We start from the raw sequence: 21,597 nt of genomic DNA on the forward strand, positions 1-21,597 counted from the left end.
TCTTACCTCATTCTTAACGAGTTTAGCAAACTGGTAAGCTCGCTACAATTCGTCTTTCTCGAGTTTAGGACCCTCCTAACTCGCCTAACTAAAAAGGTCGGAAACTCTTAAATTGGCACCTCTGAGGCGCAAATTTGACAAAATCTTTTTGTGTAATGGCATGATATTAAGTTACCACCTTTCACTGAACAGGTCCTCAAGTGATGTCACCACATGCATCGCAAAAGCAATCTAGCAAATTCAATTAGTTCAAGATTAGTCGTAGATGGCGCAGCCGGCTGGCAGCTTTACGTGTACGGATCCGGAGCTAATGCTTTATTTGCCCTCCCTATTAAGTTCCGGATCTAATATATATATCTGCATTATAGAAATGTCTGCGGATGCAAGAAGTTTAACTTCGGGATTAACCTGGCATATTGGGCGCAGTCGGTACTATTGTTTTCACTATACTGCAGTTTGGGCGACACCTAATCTGCTCTGCTGGAAATGAAAACATGTGTGTGAGCCATCCATAATAGATGAAATATACTCTAGTCCGTTCATAGCAACTATCAAATATTAAATCCAATCTAGTAGTGGGGCCCTTAATAATTAATTTCCTCAACCCTTAAAGCAGGATCCTTGGACTGGATATTGTTTAGAGCCGTGAATTATTGAGTGGATTTATAAGATCTTAAAATGGAGAGACGGGGAAGGAGAGGCTCTGGCCACTTAGCCTCAAGCAGCTCTGGGTATTTCGCATCAAATATGTGTATTCTCGAATAGGTACTTTCTCGGCAGAAAAGATGTATGTGAAATAATCGGAAAATCAAATCCACGGGCACGTGGAACTTATCGCAGCAAGAAAAAAAGTCTTGCTTTTTAGTGGTGCAAAATGTAAATTTCATCATCCGTTGAGGGATTTGTTTATTGTGCCAAAACTCGATAAAAATGCAAATTCATATTCGCGATGGTCATTGCAGAGATTCTAAATTAAAGTCCGGTACAAACGAGGGTTTTTTTTCACAGGCAGATGGACATTGCACAGAGAAATGTTTATAAAGTAAAATGCATCAGGGAGCGCGGCGTGCAACATCCATCCATATCCCTCGTCCGCTCTGAAAAGGAACAAAAAAACTATGTATGTTATTAAAAATCAATATTGGTAAATTTACTTGCACATATACATGTATGAATGTTAGCCCGATTGAAAAATGCCGATGGTCCAGTACAGTTCGGTTTCTGCGTCGTCTTTTTTGTGCGGACGTGTGTGTGTGTGCTGGGGCTCGTTTTTTCGTCTCTTTGTTCCCCGTTTTGAGCCGATACCGTTATAAAAAACAGAAAACATTTCCCATTTTTAATTACAATATGTACGGGCCGACATTCTAAATGGAAATCGAGAACTAAAAATTCATTTTTATTTTTCAAATAAGTTTGTTTGGTGATTTATAGCCGTGGCGCGCAATGGAAAGCGCGGGATATATACGACTTTTGTGTCGAATGCAAAAAATGTTATTTTGATTCGTTTTCGAAAAAAAAAAGCAGTCGCGTATACATTTCGCGAGAGCGCTTTTTCTTCCTCGCATTTTTTTTCCATCAGCGAAAACTGGCCGATTCATTTCGGGCCACGCCTCTTCCTCCACCTAGTCGTTTTTCATATCGAAAACTGTCCCGTAGTTGTGTGCCACCGTTATCGGTTAATTTTTCGTTCTCTCCCTCCTCCATACCTCCACTTCTATCCATCACATCTTCAAACTCTCAATGTACCAATTCAACACCTGCAAGCAATTTCTTCAGTTGCCTTTTCTCATTTTGCGTTCCAAAGACACCTACTTTTCGTCATTCTTCAAATAAAAAAACTGAGTCATTCAAGCTTTTTAGAGTAACTAGTATAAACTAATCGTCTCGATAATCGGCTCATCAATCAGTCTCCGCAAACTGAGATCTAATATCCCTTTTAACTCCTGTGACTTGGACCACTTTGATACCTAATTTTGTTATTTTCAAAAAACTTCCGAAATGAAAATTTATAAAAATGCACACATTTTTATTTTTTAAACTAATAACTTCCTTTCAAGAATTTCTACAACAACTGAATATTTCGAAAATACTAGCGAAATTGCTCAATGCTTTTCAATTGAAAATTTCAAGACATTTTCTCAAAAATTAACCGGTAACGTTTCGAAAGTTTAATAATTATTCTCGAATTTGTCAAGAAATCACTGAAAATTAATAGTAGAATGAAAACATCGTTCCACTCCTTCAAAAAGAGATTCGAAGATTTCGAAAATGCACCAACACTCGATCCTGTTATGAGCATAGAACGTGTCAGTCCATCCTTTGCGAGTTTGCAATGGTAAAAAGTGGACTATCCTGATGATAGATCCTTTTTAGTTTCTAAGATACGGAGACACTTTGGCACCAATTTTCGCGAAGAACTCTAACACGAAGATGTCTAGAAACATACTTCCAGTTGTCCAGGAGCTCAGCTGCGTAATCCATAGTCATCCAAATTAGTCGATATGAACGAAAAACAACACTTGCAAGGACTCAATTCATGCAACATTTTATTGCAATGTAACTTAGCTGATTTGGACCAGCTATACGAATTTTTTGAGTCGACGTGTCGGTTTCTACGTTTACTTTTTCATTATCACCTCACGATCTCCACACACGTGCTTCGATTAAACAAACTATCGATTTCTCGTGTGATTCAAATAGAATAAGAAAAATCACCGACGGAGTTCCCCACCATTTCCGAAGCCGAAGCGCAAACAATCGTCGGAAAATTATAAAAGGAAAAGCTGATGGGAGGAAAAAAGCGAGCGAAATAACTTTTCTTAATTAAATTAAAACCGAGATATTTCAGTCTGCCGGACTTGCATGGCAAAAAGAGAAAGCCGAATTCATTAAAGAAAAACGCTTTCCCAGTCGCAGTTATATATTATAATCGTTAATAACAAAATTTTAATTTATCGATTGGCCGGGGCCTTCTTTATGGCCCAAGTTTAGCGAAAGTTTTGCATCAGCCACTTTACGCCTAATGTTCTATACAGGATTGTATTTTGAAGTTTTCAAAAAAACAAACTCGTCCCATCAAAGAGCCTCGCCTGTGAATTACCTGAATGCGCTTAGCGAGTCGACACAATAGATGGCGCTGCGGCTCTGAGTTGCCTTAAGCTCCAAGCCGACCGAGTATGGATATTTGTGAGGCAAATGCGGTCCTGTGCTTATTGGCAATGGCACGAAAAACTTCGCTAATGGAAAAATACATTGAGGCAAACCGGACATAAAGCAGGGGCCGATTTTAAGTGGTGCAGATTTGTAACTTTCAACTCCGCTAATTTGTTTTCCTTCGGGGTTTCAGTCTTACGTACTCTGGACAGGGCTGCAAAACGCATATATCCAGGACAGAGACATCAAAGATTCATGGCAGGGATCTACTTTACACCCGGGGCGTTGAATAGTTAATGGAAGAATCAAAGTTTAGAACAAGACAACACAAGCAATCCTTCGTAAAGAACGACGGGATCATAAATATTTCCTTGTGCATTGTAAATAACCCTAAACGTGGCAGACTACAAACTTATGAATTATTTCGCTTCATTTATGCAATATTTAAGGTGCAATTTGAATAGAGTTCGCTCTTCTATGCCAATCCGTTTGGTAAATAATTCAATTGTTTCAGAATGGCCCGAGAAATGGTGCCTTGAACGTATTGTTCAATATTAACATTTCCGTTTAAAGTACTTTGCTTCTTGCTATAGAGCAGAGACGCTAATTTTATATTAAGCTTCTTGCTCAGGCACTCCAGGCCAAAACAAAACATGGCTGATGTTAACCCAGCTCGATGGTTATTCAGTCGTAATAACATTTATGTATATGCTAATAAACAAGAAGTGGGAAATAACAAAAAGCGAATATCACGGTTGCTACTATAAATTGTTTAAAGCTATAACAAAAGAATTCCGTTTACGTACCGGCCATTGTATGCAAAATTAAGTTTTTAAATAATAGACTTTTAAAGATTTCCGTTAAATTATTGTCGTTTAGATTACACTACATTGTACATAGAAAGTTTGGTGTCGACGTGCGTATTACATTCATATGGTGGTGGTACCATTGTTCTTTTGTCAACCAAGATAGCTTCACTTTGACTCCGAAGACAGCATTATGTTACAATACTACCAATTTACAATTGGCAAAGCTTTAAACGAGACTTCACGCAATTTAATATTAAATTAATACTTGATGCTGAAGTTCTGGATTAAAGTTCGTTAGATCAAGTTACTTCCATTGTATAATGTAATTAAACCATTGATTTCGCGAAATTAAATTTCTATATATAAATTCATAGAATTTATTAAATTTAATGTTAAGCAGTTTTAACTAAATCGCCTAATCAACCCAGCCAGAATTATGTAGTAGTCGAGGTTAACCTTTGGATAAAAATTTCTTAAATAAGTTTAGAGTTAAACGAGATTTAATGGTTAGTGTTGGTGGTTGATTGATGGTTGGTCGATTATTCTAAAGCCGCTCGAATTGATGGCAATTTAAGGATAAAATGTTGTTAATGTTTTTTCTAAAATAGGTTTTCATGTTTTCTGCTTCCTCGTGATATAATCAAATTTTTGATTAACCAATTGATTAAATTAAGCAGTTTAAATAAATCCCCCTCGAATAAAATTGTGAACCAGTTTGCATTTCCCTAGTCGCTGACATGAACTTCGGGATTAAATTTTGTTAAATAAGTTTTGATCTCTTGCTGAGTTTAAGGCTATTACAGTTTAGGCTCAGGGATTAAAGATTCAATTACGTATCAATTTGGATAATTTTCTGCTCGTCCTGATGTAATAAAATTTTTGATTTAGGCGTTTCTTAAGTCACCTTAAGACAAAAAAAGGATGAAACGGATAATACCGGAAACGTTATAAAAAATGAACAGAACAAACATTCAAATGAAGCTTACCATGTCAAGAAGACCAATGGTTCCTCAGGTTCTTAGCCTGCATGCCAGCCAATAAGATACCTAGTCCCCTCGTCCAAAAACCCTTCGCCAAGCCCTCGCCGGTCCCTAAAACCCAAAAAAGGTCCTCGATAAGCATCAAACGCTGCCTCGTAATTTAATAAAATAACTATTCCGCCGCTTTTAGAGTAAAATGGGCGACCTGATTCCATATCCGGAAATTGCATTGCGCCAATCAAAGGGCCGAACCTCTCGAATTGCATATTTCTATCTGGAGTAATTCCGTGTGTACCGCCGGACGTACGCTCGGACTTAATTCACTCAACAAACTCAAAGAAATGGAATAAATCGCCCTCGAAACGGATAAAACGCCGGACGACGGCGGAATTGCGAATTAGCGAGGCCCTTTTTTTTCGGTCCTGCTCTGGTGGTGTCGTGTGCGGTCAGTCAGTTTGTTTATTTACTTAGTTGTGACCACTTAAGTGTCGCTCCCTTCGGACATTAAACGGTCGTTTCGAGACGCTAAAATCTTTTAGAACGGGAAAAAGGAAATAATCTATGGGTACGTAAAATTTAATACTTAGAAGGCGTTTCTAGATACCAAAATCTTCAATCAAAGGCAGGTTTCAAATCACTGAGGGAAACAGGACAAATGAACTGGGGGCAACTATAATTTGGCAAATCTCTTCAGATCATGGACTTGAAGAGTCGCTCCATTCGAACGTTAAACGGTCGGCCCCCAACTGTCCATCGGCCCCATTGCGTATGCATCAATCTATAAGGGCCCATTGGAATACAGCGGCCGCCAACTAATAATTTCGAATCGCTAATTAATTCAAAATATTCAGTCCGATATTCAAATCGGGCAGATATATTGGCGGTGCATGTATATAGCCGTTATGCCAACTTCTTTTTCCCTCGGTTAGCCCAATGCTAATGCGTAATTTACCGAGGGTATTGATATACGGCTGTTTATTTTCCCGAACGGATGCAAAACAGAACGTATGTGCCTCTTTATGTATGCAAAATTCTCTTCTCTTTTCCCTCGAAACCCTGCCACCCCCCTCTCGGCAAAGGGGAAAGGGGGCAATTAATAGTCCCCACAAAATGATTCCAATGAAGATAATGCCGCAATTTGCCGCGGTTATTTTTCTGGGTGCGTGTGAACAAGCCTTTAGGTTGCAAATTGAGGCCTTAAGGCTTGAATGTTTAGTCGATTGCTCAGGTTTTTTTATTGCTTAAGTCGATCGTATCTAAGATTTAAAAGAGACCCCTCGAGCCGTTGTCTTTGTCCCCATGTCAATACAAATACATATGAATTTCAGCTTGAAAAGGTCAGGAAAAGTTGAGAAGAAAATCTTTGCAAAATATTTCAGTTCACTAATTCCATTTTTAAAGAAATAAATTGAAATAAAAAAAGAAATTCCGATACCGGGAATCGAACCCGAGCCTCCTGGGTGAAAGCCAGGTATCCTAGCCACTAGACCATATCGGACTTACTTCAAGAAACACTAATGTTCGATATAAGAGAAATCTTCGATTATCTCAGACATCGACATCTGCCATGGTCTTACGATAGAGTTTTCGTCATCTGCCCCGGGTAGACATCAATCACAAATTAAAATGATTATATACACACTTTCCATCGAGCAGACACGAATTTACGCGTCGGAAAACAACACCTTCGAGCTTTCTGTAACTTTCTCTCTGTGATGTGAATAAGAGAAATAATGCTAATTACAGGGCTGTATAGCCACAAAAGCAATCACCATAATAAAACTCTACGATAACTCTTTAGCCAACCCAGATGTAAAGACCTACTTGACTAGACCTCAGCAGATCTCACGAGTCTTGCACTTACAATTTTGAGTTCGTGCGACCTGGCTCAACAAGATTCACATGTCGCAGCGGACACCGGTGTCTGCTTCACTCATATAAAGAGCGGCTTGATGAGATTGTCAATTTGTAAAATCTCTATCTCGCGCATACATTGAATGGAGTTTTTAAGGGAAATTAATTTTAAATGGGAAAAGTTCTTTTTCGTGTGCAGTTTTCTTCATATTCTATCTCTAATAATTTTTCATAGGTACTTCAGTAGCCTCACGACTCAATGATGCCAGATTTTACGTCTCTAATCGTGACTAGCTCACTTAAACACATTTTTTACAGTTTCTAGCCTACAATTTTTTTTCGAAATAGGCGCAACTGAGGCTGAATTTTGCGGTGATTTATGGCCTCTTCGTGGTAAGTACAACCTCGACGGCTACCTGACCGTAACTAATATATTACCTGTAAAAAAGCGTTTTGCTCTAATATGTCCGTCAAAAGTGACACCCGGTATTCAAAGCGTTTCCCCTCGGCTGGTCGTACAACACAGTGGTTCCCCGTACAGGGCAGCCACCATGAATTCCCGGTACACGGTTTTATAATAATATTAATAATCCGGGCCCGCATGTAACTCTCTGCCTCAATAAACTTTCCTCACCCTTAGGGTCGATTATTAAGTTACATTGCCATTTGCCTATTGGATGTCAAGCTGAGCCCCGATGATCACCTGAGGGGAGTAAATTGAAATTTAAAAACCCCTCCTTCAAGGGTGGCAAAACAGCCACAAGTGTCATCTTGTGGCCGCTGTTTCATAATTTCCCTCTTCGTGCACCAGCAGTTTTTGGGGGAAAATCGCCATTTTTTAATATTCGATTATGAGTTTTCTGTAGCTAAAAAGGGTCCACGGCCCGGCATAATTGCGACAGAGTAGCTTTTGATGTATCGGCCCCGCGTATATTCAGAATGGATGTCCGCCATCTCGGAAAATCTTTTATTCCTATTTGAAAGCTTTTTTCTGCGAAATCTATTCATTATTCCGGCGATTGATATATCGAAAAGTCAATCGGGGCTCTAATTTACCATTTTCGATGGACGCAGTCAACGTTAGATCGAAATTTTTAACGGTCCGCTTTTGAGCCAATTATTATTGATGCATATACACAGGGTGGTCAGCCTAAGGGGAAAATCTATGCTTCGGATTCTTTATTTTCGCTTGCGTTAGTGCAAATTCATTAAATGAGGACTCTTGGAGCCAACAAAAGTATACACAAGAGGAAGAATGAAGTTTCTGAAAGCGTATATAAAGTGGAGAGGATCAATAATTCGGTGCAATCACTGCGGAGTCATTTATGAGCAATTGACCATCAAACTGCAGTCCTTTGTCTATTCTTCTTCGTTTTGTGTTATCGTATGTCATTATTTAAATTAAATGACCGATCGGGACGGGAACGTAGCCCCGAGGAATCGTCGGCCATTATTCTTCCCCGCAATAATCGCATCAGAAACAAAATTCTTTATTCTTCGCATCATATATGGTTGAAACCAGTGTCATTTGCATGGAATTTTTCCTCTGCTGGTAAATCGTGGCTACCAATGGGCAAATGGTAAATGCTGTTGCATGACTTAAAGGGGATTTTTCTTAGTTGTCCAATGAAGAGCGGAGACAATAATTGGCAGGCAACTTAGCCAATTGCATGGCGCAGCTGAAACAAAGACACGCATTACCATAGAGGTAATGATCGGTTCATCTTTGGAGATCTCGAATTAACCGGCGCCTCGTGACTCGAAAATGAATCGCTATAAACTTTTCAATTAAAATAGGAAAAATGTCCCGGTGTGAAATATAGAATATAATAACCCCATCGAGCGGGCGCCATTAATCAAAGCGTATAAGTGATCGCATTGAGCGGGCCGAGTGAGGCCCATCTGTCAGGGACTTTATATGCAATATCGGACTTAACAATGAATCAATTCCACAGGAGATCGCGACAGGAACACTCAACATTTTATTACAATATAATTAATTTCAAGCCGCTACTGTTCGATGACAGCAACAAATTTGATGCCACGCACAGAACAAATCCACCTAAAGAACATTCCTAAATTCTTTGGATTATAGGCAGTCCCGTGGCGACAAATCGGGACATCCTGCTGGCCATACGCAAACAAACGGCGTTTTAGAATTGCCCAGAGCGAGTGCTCCGACATGATATAAACACACAAGAAGAATGGAATTGCTCTCACGTAATATAAACGTAAAAAAATAAGAATAAGTCAGATCATGGTGACTATTAAAAACAAGTCGAACCGACAGACATACGAAGTGATTGTGCAGATCTTCAGGTCTGGTCGAGAGCAATAATCGAAATTCTAAAACGCTGTTGTCTCCCAAGATTCCTGAGAATGTGTGACGATTTTTCTAAATTATCTCGGGAATTTGCGCTAAAAATTGTCGTAAACTAGATAACAAACAATTAAATATGAATGAACCTAAGAACTCAACGAATATTCATTTCCGCATCCAACATTTCTATAGCAATTAGCTCGTAGTTAAAATTGACAACGCATTAATAATTAGGTATTTCTGCCAGCTAATAAGTAAAGGTTTTATCAATCGAAGATTTTAGAATGCACGCAGACATTTCTGGGAATTCTTGTCGGAAACCTTCTTTCAGAGCGTGACATGTTTCTTTACTTTTCCTGGACGAATATGTAGAATCATATCTTTTAAAGGGCCTTGACTTCGACTTCTCCATAACAGGGGGTTTTCACCAGAGTTCTTCAAGAGCACCTGGAATAGTTCCTTGGGGGAAGTTGTCGAGGCTTCAGTGAAGTAGAGAGGGATTCGGATAGATTCTCTATATTGACCCCTTCTTAACGGAGTCTTAAATCACTTCTTTGGAACATCAGTCCTTGACATTTGCTAAAATACAAAGGATTTCCTCAACACGCACGTGATTTTATGAAATCGCTCCTTTAAAACATATTTTCTTTCGGCTCTCCGAAACAGCAAGAAAAAAATTAAATATCGTTCGAAATCCAATAAAAGACGCAAATAATACGTTGCGAGAATTTCTCGTGTGATTCTTGGTAGCTGGTGCATTGGTAAGTAACCTGACGCAGTAACCTTCTATGAGTCACGACGCCTTACCATTGGGCGCGGCCCACTACCATCGAGCCCGCTCATATTACCACCACATGGTCCTAATTGAGCCATTCAATATTTAAATCTCCAAGGAGCTGCGTTGAAAAAAATGGCGTCCCCGTAATAATTTCATTTGGTACATGAGTGAGAGACCAGCGGCGTTTTTAAATTATTGATCCAGGACTCCCCTTTATTTACTTTTGCTACCCCAATTTATTGTCGACAAAAAATACAATACGTGCGTGTATATGTGAATGTGCCCTCCACTTTGTTTTAAAGATTAGGGATGCTGGTGTTGGTTTTAGGAGCCTCAGCTGATGCCGGAACATTCCAGGGCATCGCGTGACGTTCGTTGCGTACACCATAATTTCGTTATTAATAATCATCTTCCAGTCTCTTTGGTTATAAATTGGTAGTTAAAGCGCCATTTTAAAGAACGGGACTGAAGGCTTTGCTCATCAGCTTCGTTGATAGTTAAGCATCACGCATTTCCTCCTAGATTGTGTACATGTTTTTCAGTAGCGCTGAAGATTATGCAAAAGAACAATGGTCGACTCGTGAGGTCCCCTTCGTCCCGAACAATACAATCGAGTTTGGGCTTAAGGAAAAATATATACATCAATTTCGTGAATGTATTTCAATGAAAATTCCGAACGTGAGCGCTCGCCATTACCGACAACCCACTATTTTTATTGTATGTTTCTCTATATGTATATTGAATTCTTGCCTTGGGAGGTCTCAAGGTTCGAAACTAACAAACGACAATTCATTCATCGATTCTGCATCAGCACAAAAAATGTTCCATATGGACATCATCATGTTTCGAGCTGAAAAAATATGACTCGTTATGCGGGAAAAAAAGTCCAAAACTCGAACAACCCTCGCTTCGTTTGTATGTTGCATTCGGACGAATTTTTAAATAAATTAGTTATCGAATGCGCCACTAAAAAAACGGGGGCGCTCGTTTTTTCCTTTTCCCTTTTTTTCTGGTAATGCGATTTGCGAAGCTTCGTTTGGCCGGATCTTCAAAAATTGAATCGGATTTGGGCCAAAGAGACGCCAGCTTGCGCCGATTCGGATTACTCCCTTGTGAGTTAATAACGGGGCCATAAATCCTCGGTTTTATTCACAAGGATTCTCACTGATAATTGCAGAAACACGGTCTTGCGTGTAATTATCACGTATAAATCCCCGGCCGATTGGGCCTAATTATTATGTTTTAAAACTTTAGACTGTGGTGGTACAATCAGGCTTTGCCCTACAATCAAGCCCCAGTTCCCCACAAATACACATCGTCCGCAGCCCTCCGGGCAGAAAGACCTAGTGGCCTGACCCCAGCATCGATGATGCAACCCTTTTGACCACCCCATATAGGGCTTATCGCCTCTTCATTTCCCATTTTGTTTCAGTACATTTTTTTCGCTTGTTTTAATGCTGATGGAAAGTTGTACTAATCTAAGTACAATTTATGCAACATAAAAATCTGGGATCTGTTAAAAGGAGAAACAAATGCACTGTTTTTAGTTAAATTGTAGGTTCGCACGACATTTTCTCAAGTCGCTTTCACATAATTGCCGAAGAATTCTCTCTCTTTAAATGCAACAGTTTCTTCCAATTTGGCCCACTGACAGATAATCGAAACTTTAATTTCCATGTAGAGTTCCAAAAGTCTCAGAAGCTTTGTACCATGCTGTTTCTGTTCCTATTCCTAATCTATAATAACCCGATTGAATAAGGAGGATTTCCTGTTTTTTTTTCTTTGCTAGCCTGAGTTAAGTGGATTTAAAAGAGGGAACATTTCTTGAAAAACGAAGTACATACAGAGTAGAAAATTTAGCTGGCACAAATTCTGTAATGTAATATATAAAGGTTTGTCACAAAATTCCTGAAACATATCAATCTTTATTTTCACTGGGGCATATTACAAAGGGCTTTATTTTTTAAATTATTTGAGCATGGAGAGGCAGGGGTGCAGCAAGTCCCAATTTTTTTTTGTTAGGTTGATTGGAAAAAGGGGCTCAATTGAGTGGCCAGCAAAAACATCTGATCTTACCCCACTAAGTTTTTCTATATGAGGGTATCAAAAAAATAAGGTTTATACTACTAAACCGAACAGTATAGCCGAGCTTTGGCAAAGAATCGGGGATGAAATTAGGCAAATAACGCCGGAAGTGTTACAGAACGTTTGAAATGCTTTTTATTATTAATTAGGGTATTGTCAGCAAAAGGTGGAGGGCGCATCGAATATTTTTTCGAGTTTTCACTGAGTACATGGGTCCAAACTTGTTAGCCTATAAATTGGAATAAGCAATTCCCTTTAGCTTACTGACCTTCACACATGAACCCCCCCGGGTTCGAAGGGAAAAGCACCAAGCAAACACCGACCCCCGTCCATCGGCGTTTACGTATTATATTTTAATTGCCTCCACTCGTTAATCATACTATTGATATGCTCTATCTAAATAGAGCGAGCAAACACATTAGAGCCGGCCCTCATCAATAATTTCTTTTTCGGTCTGTTTAATGTAGTTTTACAATAAAAATATCTAAAAACATTAAGAGCCTCCGTTCTTATAAAGTTTAATAGTGCACTTCATCATTTTTATTAATGGCCTGACATATAAATTGCCATCGATCGGAGGCCTCTCTTTTGTTAATTTTGAGGGGTGTTTTAACATTAGTGCCGTACAAGAGAAGAGGAAGTATTTCGTTCGTTGGTTCGTTTGTTTATTTGAGCCGAAAATTTCGATGTGAATCTAAACGTACTAAATCTTGTCGGCAGTTTTCACACTTTGCCGGTCAAGTGTATAGAGAATAGGTATGTTAATGTCCGCTGATAAGTAGTCCGTTTTATCGCTTTATTGCCGCTCTAATGTTCCCGGTTAAGTACCTTTTATGTGTTAATTTTTATCTATTTCCTATTTGTCTTGGGCAGAAAGTGTGACCGATTCGTGGAGAAAAACCGTCTGTGCCTTGCCCGTCTCATTTCCCTATTTAGACCTGGCTCATAAATACTGATTAAGGACCGATCGATCGCTTTATTGTTCAATAAATTGTACCTGAATAGCCCTTTTTATATGAATTAGAGAATATATTAGATTTCGGGCGGGGTCTAATTGGCCCCAACTTGACGTCACTATACGTACACCAAATCGATCCTTTTTTAATTAAATTCGTTTGTGTCGGGGGTTAGATATATTCAGGAGGAAATTTACAGCCAGGGAAACGTAAATATGCATTTCTAGGTCTGATCAATACGATTTAATAAATCAAAGTCGCGCCCATCGTGGAGAACCACACGACATTCTATCATATTTCAAAAATATCCCGCCATTATTCTAATTACTTTGGAATGGAAATAGATGATTTTAATAATATCGCTCGTCTCGTCTCTCTCGGTCGCAATGCGATCGACGTGAAATTCGTCTCTGTTCTAGTCGAGCCGAAGCTTGATTAAGGCCCCCCAAAGAGCGAATTGCACATCCAAAATAACGCTCGTTTCGGCCACCGAATACGATAGTTTAATAAATATTCATGAAATTAATAGACATCATACAAAGGGAACGTTTAATTATTAATTCTATTATTTATGTAGGACGCAGTTTGCAATTAGAGCTATCGATTGTGCGCCGCTGCGAAATCGGGCTTAAAGGAACGATTTCGCAATTTAACAAATTTATCATCTTCACTTAAAGCCAAGTCAGCACGAATTTTCAAAGGGCCAAACCAGGCAGGTTCCACGCCCTTATTTGTCTTCTTACATCGGATAAGGCCACCCACGGCGTTGGGTTTCAGGTGCTATTTATTTATTGAATTTACAAGAAGTGGAGGCTACTTAAGGTCACTTTCTCGGCCTCCGGTTAGCGCTATCGCCGGACAAAAATAACCATTTTTGTGTTTGTCGGCCGAGTAATAATTATTATGGTTTGATCGACTACGTGTACATACACATCCGCCAACAGCGCTTAATCAGCATAATGACGGGAATTAAGCGTATTACGATATAAAACTGTAACAAGATTACTAATTTGGTAAATTATAACATAAAAAGAGGCTCGTTATTATGCGAGCTACTTCCCGCCGATAATAGAACATTTTAACAAACAAAATAAAAAGTCGGAAATATATATTTCCTAGGTATTGTTCCGAGGTATTGTTTAGATATAATAAGGTCGTCTGTCGACGTTTGTCACTCTTGTTTTAGGTTTTACTATTAAAAACCGATGGAAAACATTATTAGTTTAATTGCGTTCGTGTTTGGCTTTGCATGTTTTCGTTTTAATGTAGGAGCCGGCTTAAATGTCTAGATTAGTGAAATCTAACACTCCTCTGTACTCCTTTCAAGGGCGGTTTTGAATCCCTGAGCGGCAAGATTAGTAATATCATCAATCTGCCTCTCTGCGGTTTAGTTCTTTAGAGATGCGACAATTTTCCGAAGAGAGGCGAAGCTGAATGTTAATAAAAATTTGGATCACTACCGTTAAATTTGCATGGGAAGAAGGGGAGGAGGACTAGAAATGGAGACATTTAGGATTGGTTCGGATTTGACAGGAAATCGAGAAACGGGACTGAATCTCAAGAAGTTTCGGTCCCTCTGTGAAGAAATTTGAAAGTCTCTGAAAAACCACTTGAAGAAATCAGGGATGTACTAAAACAAAATTTTTAAAAATTGCCGTCATGAAAAGACATTTTCCAAAACTTTATTCCCCTTCCGACGCGCCCTACAAAAACCGATAGGGCCCCGCATTTAAAGCTCGCAGACTTCACCAAAACTGACACTTTCAAAATTTACTTGGCAAAATCAGAGGCGTACCAGTAGGAATTTTAGCCCGGGGACGATTGGTTATATGGACATGGGATTATTCTAGAATCTTGAACCACCGTTTTGTCCATTTTCTGGAGTTTTGCACTGCGAGAAGTCGCATGGGAAAACCCGTGTCCCTCGAGAGCTTCGTAATATTGCACCTCGTCCACTTCGAGTTAAGAAAACTGGGAACTTAAATGCAACTCGCCCTTCTCGAGTTTCGAAATTTTGCAACCAATTCTTTGTGGAGTTAGAAACTTTATAAAAAATAGTTAACTGAAACTCATCTTTCGTGAGCAGTTTTCTTTAGGCAATTTCGAAGCTGTCAAGAGATTTTTAAAATTTTGTAAATCCAAGGAATTTTTAGAACATTTCTTCGTGTCCTCGGAGAGTTCGAGACAATTTATCTGGAGATAAGTAACCCAATATTACGGCCTTTGCAGGGCTCTTTGTAAGCCTGATTTAAGGACTATTTCAGTGACCTCAGCAGATCTTTCTGTTTTCAAAAGATCTATCAAAATTATTGTGAAACAGAAATTTGTACGAAATATTCTAGTTTGTTTGCGGAATATAGGCCAATTTGCCTGATGGAGATTTCCCGACATTTCGTCAATTTAGGGAATTTTTATGGAATTCTCCAAGAAATGAGAGTCAGTTTGGCTTTGGAGATGTAGAATTTCATGAAAGATTTTCGCCTCATGTAATTTTTGCAAATCTCGGATTTTTGTTTGTTTTTTTAAAATTTAGCTTTAACCATTTAGAAAGTACCTAAAAGCAGAGCACTGAGGTACCATTAACTTACCACAAAAGTTTGTCTATCGCGGAGAATCCCTAGAGGTACAGAGTCTTCCACTTCGGTATTCGTTAACCTGCAATGAGAACCGAAGTAACCCATCAAAAACTCTATGAGAATGGTGCCAAAATTGGCTCAGAACTTACCATGTAACTCCTCTAAAAAGAAGTAAATTCTGGTTCCTCGCCTCGTCCCAATTGAAACCTCGATGTGAAACCTGCAAAGAGGCCAGGAAATGTTTAATTCCACAGCCCCATCAGCTCAATGGGAATATTTAATAAAAGTGGAGCGCAAGATTAACAATTGTATATGTATGTGGGGTTTCAGCGATTGCGGGAGTAAAACAAATAGAAGAGAGCGGATCAGCAGGCAAATAATGGCATATTAAAAATTAAACAAAGTTCTCCAAGTCGGTTTTAGTTGGCGGAGAAATAGAATTTTTATTGCGCCCGATCTAGATGATTAAAAGCTGGGGAGAAACAGCAATATACATACATAAACATGCATTTTTCAAAAGCGGGCCGCAATAATATAATAACCCAAATACGGGTGCTTTTATCCCCCTCCCCGAAAAGGCTATATGGATGTATAATTGAACACGAATATGGCAAAACAACCACCCCACCGCCTGTGCCTATGAGTAAAGACTTAATCCAGTTCACCACGTGACCTCCGCCCTCCCTAATTCTCACCCCACGATGGGCCACCCCCGAGTCGTCCCCATTTAAATCGGCTGCCCGGGGGCGGCAGATTGACAATTTGTATTCATTATATTTACGTGATGTATATTTCTGCTTTTTATCTGGCACTATGCCCCTCAGGGCACGCCAATGGAGAATGGGGTTATCATTAAAATAAATGGAAGTGGGTACGGCGAAAGTTGTGTGATTATTGTTACTATTGCGGCTCGCAGAGGAGGAAGTCGGAGCAACCTTTAATTTCTTGTTTCAATCTCGCAGTAACCAGCGTTTGCATCTTCATAATATTACCTTATTTACGGCGAGGGCAAAATATTTTTAAATGACTAGACAGTGGCGCTGAACGCAAATATTTACGCCATTTTGCGCCCCCTTTTCCGCCCGACTTGGGGCCCTGGGCCATAAGGAAATGGCGGCCCCCGGGTCGTCCTCAATGATTCAATCAGCGAAAGCAAATTGATAGTCGCAGGAAGACGTTGAAACCACAAATGAGGGTTCCAGGGGGAGGGTCTGCACCGCCACCAAAAATATTATAAAGCAATCGCCTTTGAGTATGTGCTAAAATAAACAGGGAGGAGGGTGAAGACGCTGCCGTCGCCGCCGCCGTCGAAAGTTGTCAGCGTGTTTGCTCAACTCCGGGAGTTCGCAAAGTAATTTAATGAGACGACTGCGAAATTAAATTATTATTTTCCGGCTAGATTAAGTTCATTTACTTTTCCAAATTAATATAAATCTAAACAAGGCGATATTTACAGTTAACGCGACGCGACATTGCCGAAATTTAATCGAATCCGACCTGTGAGAGTTGGAACTAACTTCCCGGACAACTTCTAATTGAGTTCGTTAAGAGGCTGCAACTACGCTTCTTCGAGCCGTTCTCGAGGTAAGTTTGTCAGCGATGGTAAGATATGGTGTTAATTTTGCATTTCAAAAGGTATTAACATTGCCAGTTACGTTCTGGAAAAATCTTCAGGTGGGGTTTCCGGGGGCTCTACCGAATCCAAATCTGTGGGTTACAGCGAAACACCACATTAAGGGAGCAGGGGGCGTTTCACAACTTGAATTTCAAAATGGAAATGCAAATGATAGTGTGCGAATGAACGCCGCAGGGCAACTGCCTTGATAAGATCTTTCTGGGCTTGGGAGAAGGTGAATACGAATAATTTCTTGTAAATAACATCACGGATCCTCTAGGGGTGTGCACGATTTTGGCTTCCGAATGTCCTTTGGTCGCTTGAGATGTCCTGAAGCGTGTGGTAGAACTGGTGACTGAGTTTGTGGATCTGGAAGGTTTCTCTTCTTCGAGGTGCAGAAAATATTGATTTTTCTTTTCTTGCTGGTTCGGACGGCGTCAACACTCTCAATTCGCTTTCGAAAGAGGTTATAAAGTCCTCATTTCCTTTAAGGAAGTAGGTAAACAAAAAGATCGCATGTGAGAAATTTGCAACCTGAGGTTGCAGGGGAAAAAAGAGTGCGTTCGTCGGTGCCTATTTAGATCCCAGGATCACATGGCACAGACATGTGGAATATATTAATGGCAAACTCTGTGGGAGCATTTACTATTTATGTTCTGAGGAATCTGTGTCAATAACGATAGCATTTTCTGGTAATTTATGAGCGGTTTCAGAACTTTTATAATTAAAGTTTTCTCGTCGGTTTCTCTCTAATAATAAACTCCCCAGAAACAGCCTAAATATAACGAAATACCCTCTATACGATGGCCCTATTTCAATAAATTTATGGGGTTTTGGCGAAACGGTAATAGATACCTGAAATCTGCCTGCACACCCTCAGGTCCGATTTCGAAGTTAAATTTTATGATGTTATTCGCAAGTTGAATCAAGTTAGTTCGGCTTAGCCGTGAAACAAAGTTTCAACTGGAATTCGGACCCGAAAATGTGCCATCATCTATCTATTACAGTTTGGCCCGCACTCCATAAATTATCGAAAAGGCGTCAGCCTTTACATACTTAACGGGAGCAATTATTTACTTTTCACATTTTCCTATCTCTAAACTTCAATACTTCAAAAACTTGTGAAGTGTAAGTGCACTGCAACCTGTAAATTGCGTTTGGGATTTGCCTTACATTGCAAAGGTTCTCAATTTACCAGAGAAATTGCCTTTACTTGTCAAAAATATAAACTCTTCGGTTGTTTTTAGTTCTGGAGACTGTTTTGTTACGACCTATTGAATCCAAGTTTGGTACAAAACCTTATACTAGAACAGTGTAATCCTCGTCAAGGCAAAGCTATATTAAATATTCTCACACGAGCTTTATCAAAATATCTCAGTCACCATTTTGTCCACAAACTAATTAACTTTGTTGCTAGGATCTAATGTTTCCTGATTTTGGACCTGCTAAAATCAAGGTTACACGAAAATCAAATTGAGGAAACTTCGTGAGAACTTATAAAGACATTTGGAAAAAGAAATCCCTTCCAGAAAAAGTGCTATATCTAGAGAAAAATTCTAAAAAAATACTTTTAATCAATTCTTATTTAGTGAAAAATTAAGGCCATTAAAAACACATGGAAAGGGCAAGTTCTTAATAAATCGTCCGTAAAACTAAGAACGACTTCCGATTTTTAACAAAGAAATCTGAAAAGGTTGGGTTTGGCAGAAATTGACTGCTTTATAATAAGAATTGTGGAACTACTGGGGAATTTCAAACATCAACCACAGTTCAATATTGAAACTTCAGTGAATTAAACTGAAAGGTCAAAATTCTAGGTTTTGAGACTGACTATGACCATCAGATTATTAGATCAGCTCCAAGTTCCCTGATAACCAATCTATGTATTGTGTGCGTGTATGTAGCCTGAATATTATTGACAAATAGCTCTTTTAAGTATTAGTCTTGAAAGAACAATAAAATCCATCCATCGAAGCGTACTAAACGTAAAATACCAAAAAAATATGAGCGTCTTAAGGGGTGCAACTCTCTCAGATCTATGTCTGGGAATCTTCAATGTCATTAAATTTGTTCCTTTCATAACCTCAAAATAGCAAAAATGTTTTTAAATGAAATTCAGTAATTTGAGGAGCGTGAAGTTAAAAAGAATCGCAAAACCCACTAACAAAACCACGAAAAACATGGGCGTCTTAAGGCGTCTGTCGCTGTCACGAGCATGGTGGACGAAGTGTCATCAACAAAAACAAAGGAAATTTTCACTTACTCGACCAATTCCAGTATTCACACTCCTCACAATTTCTAGCACCTTCTGTGACAAACTCCTGTAAGGTTTCTTTCACTGGAAACGTGGAAAACTGGCCAGAATTTAAGTCGTTTTATTCAACAAGTCGTCGTGTAGGCGACTCTAAACAGGTGGTTCTGCGAAGAGACGCGTCTCGGCGCGGCGAACGTCGAAAATAACGGCGCTTGCGTCGCGATGCCGGTCACTCTGGTAGCTCTGACGCCTACTCGACTCTACAGGAAAAGCGTCCAAAATTTCCACTTTTGCGGTTACGGAAATCGAAAAAATTGTGAGTCGGAACTGTGTTTACAAATAGACCACGTGTAGAGACGTCGTCGTTACTTTGTTGTGTAAACAAAGATTTGAATTAGAACAAACCGCCAAAATTACCAAGAGGTGAGTTGGACTCTTGGAAGTGAGAGGGCGCCACATAGATTTGTGCATCAATCTGCGGAAGCGTGGAGAGATCGCTTATAGGTGGCGCTAGATACAGTTACGATTTATTTTAAATTAATATATTTTCTTGACATTTTTCAAAGGTGAAAGAGAAATTTTAATAAATACGTTAATTAATAGTCTTCCAAAAGTGCAAGTAAAACAGCATATGTTTCTAAAAGAAAAAGTTTTTGCCCAAATATGGTCATAAATAGTAATTGACCCAGTTGGAATATATGGCCCAAATGCCTGCAAATGCACGCATTTTTCTCTATTTAAATATGTCTTTTGGTCCTTATGAACGTCCTGAGAACTAAATTCGTAAGAATACTTACAAAAATAAGATAAAAATCATAAAATTTTGGAAAAATTCAAAAATACGCGCCTCAGTGAACGTATCTGATTGGTTGATGCCGTTTTAAGAGCGCTTGCGCTGCCAGGTATATGTCATAAACGTCGCTTAATTGTCATCCAAGTAAATAAAGAGAGGTCTTTTGAGGAAATTTTACCATTTTTTTCCCCTTAAGAGCTGAAAAAAATCCGTGTTTTTGAGTATTTTTGAGGTTTTAGTGCCTCCAAACGAGTGAGTATTATTGAAGCATTAAAACTCCCCCATCTAAATACCTCACATACCTTTGTGACTCATCATCAACCAACAGGGGCGAAGCCCGTCTAGTTCCTATCAACATATTTATCGGTTTATTTCCAGCCACAGCCATGTCTTCCCGTAAAACCGTAAGCCGCAGAGGTACCTCCAAAAAGAGGGCCCAACGAGCGACCTCCAACGTTTTTGCCATGTTTGACCAAGCCCAGATTGCGGAATTCAAAGAGGCCTTCAACATGATCGACCAGAACCACGACGGTTTCGTCGACAAGGAGGATTTGCACGATATGCTTGCCTCTCTTGGTAAATCCCTTTGCCTCCAAAACCCCTAGAGACCTAACCAAACACTCCTCTAGGCAAAAATCCTGCTGATGACTACTTGGATGGTATGATGAATGAAGCCCCTGGCCCCATTAACTTCACGATGTTCCTCACCTTATTTGGAGAACGTCTGCAGGGTACAGACCCTGAGGATGTCATCAAGAATGCATTTGGGTGTTTTGATGAGGACAATATGGGGGTTATCAATGAGGAGAGGCTACGGGAGTTGCTGACTTCTATGGGGGATCGGTTCACTGATGATGAGGTGGATGAAATGTACCGGGAAGCTCCCATTAAGAACGGACTGTTTGATTATGTGGAGTTTACTCGCATTTTGAAACATGGGGCCAAGGACAAGGATGAACAATGAGAATTGAAGAAGGGGCAGCTGTAAGAGCATTTATTGGTCTTGAATCGTTTTTATTATTGTAACGCCTATAAAATAGTTGACTATATTATTAAACAGAAAATATTAACCTTGTTTTTGTACACGTTTTGAATATAAATTATGTATCTATGGGTTGTTTAATTATGTTAAGTTTCATTGGAAGATATCACACAAAAAATACAGTTTCTGGATTAGTTTGTCCTATTCTTGTTTCAGAAGTTTTTGGAACTTTTAAAGAAATGTTTCTTAACCATCAACTAGATTGGGAGTATATATTCTAATTATCATTATTAGTAGATTTTGGTAAATTCTTAGTTAATAGATTTATTAAATGTAGATGTATTTCGAGATTTTCAAGGTGATTAAATATATTGAGTGTAAGCATTTTGAGGGCCTACAGAAAAAGTGACAAGGCAGGAGAGAGGATTCAACTGACTTAATC

The 21,597-nt window shown here is 39.3% G+C and overlaps 2 protein-coding genes and 1 non-coding gene across 7 annotated transcripts in view; 1 reads left to right on the forward strand and 2 right to left on the reverse strand.

The window, feature by feature from the left end:
- LOC136411390 (protein bric-a-brac 1-like) overlaps positions 1–19,726 on the reverse strand; it is a 122,930-nt gene extending 103,204 nt beyond the window's left edge. For 3 of the 5 annotated variants that reach the window (XM_066393938.1, XM_066393937.1, XM_066393934.1), the window contains exons 1-2: positions 15,524–15,548; positions 4,949–5,053 (exon numbers count right to left, since the gene is read on the reverse strand). In XM_066393938.1, the coding sequence (XP_066250035.1) occupies positions 4,949–4,951 (3 nt within the window). In that variant the 5' untranslated portion in view covers positions 4,952–5,053; positions 15,524–15,548. Of the gene's footprint in view, positions 1–4,948; positions 5,054–5,147; positions 5,168–15,523; positions 15,549–19,389 lie in introns of those variants that run through there. The other 2 variants (XM_066393935.1, XM_066393936.1) reach the window with 2 other exon arrangements.
- Positions 6,369–6,440, reverse strand: TRNAE-UUC (transfer RNA glutamic acid (anticodon UUC)). Its single transcript has one exon. It is a non-coding gene; the product is annotated as a tRNA-Glu (tRNA).
- Positions 19,727–20,275: 549 nt separating the features above from the next.
- On the forward strand, positions 20,276–21,285 carry sqh (Myosin regulatory light chain sqh). The gene is made up of 3 exons (XM_066394703.1): positions 20,276–20,425; positions 20,558–20,749; positions 20,803–21,285. The coding sequence occupies exons 2-3, from the start codon at positions 20,560–20,562 to the stop codon at positions 21,135–21,137; spliced, it is 525 nt and encodes a 174-aa protein (XP_066250800.1). The 5' UTR covers positions 20,276–20,425; positions 20,558–20,559; the 3' UTR covers positions 21,138–21,285.
- Positions 21,286–21,597: the final 312 nt, after the last annotated feature.

The sequence above is a fragment of the Euwallacea similis genome, chromosome 10 (assembly GCF_039881205.1).
Source record: "Euwallacea similis isolate ESF13 chromosome 10, ESF131.1, whole genome shotgun sequence".
NCBI classification, from domain to species: Eukaryota; Metazoa; Arthropoda; class Insecta; order Coleoptera; family Curculionidae; genus Euwallacea; species Euwallacea similis.

Excerpts from the sequence above, each read along its gene's own strand:
- sqh (XM_066394703.1), top strand. The coding sequence starts at position 20,560 with ATGTCTTCCCGTAAAACCGTAAGCCGCAGAGGTACCTCCAAAAAGAGG. Across the intron at positions 20,750-20,802 it reads CGATATGCTTGCCTCTCTTG|GCAAAAATCCTGCTGATGAC; the intron begins GTAAATCCCTTT and ends ACACTCCTCTAG.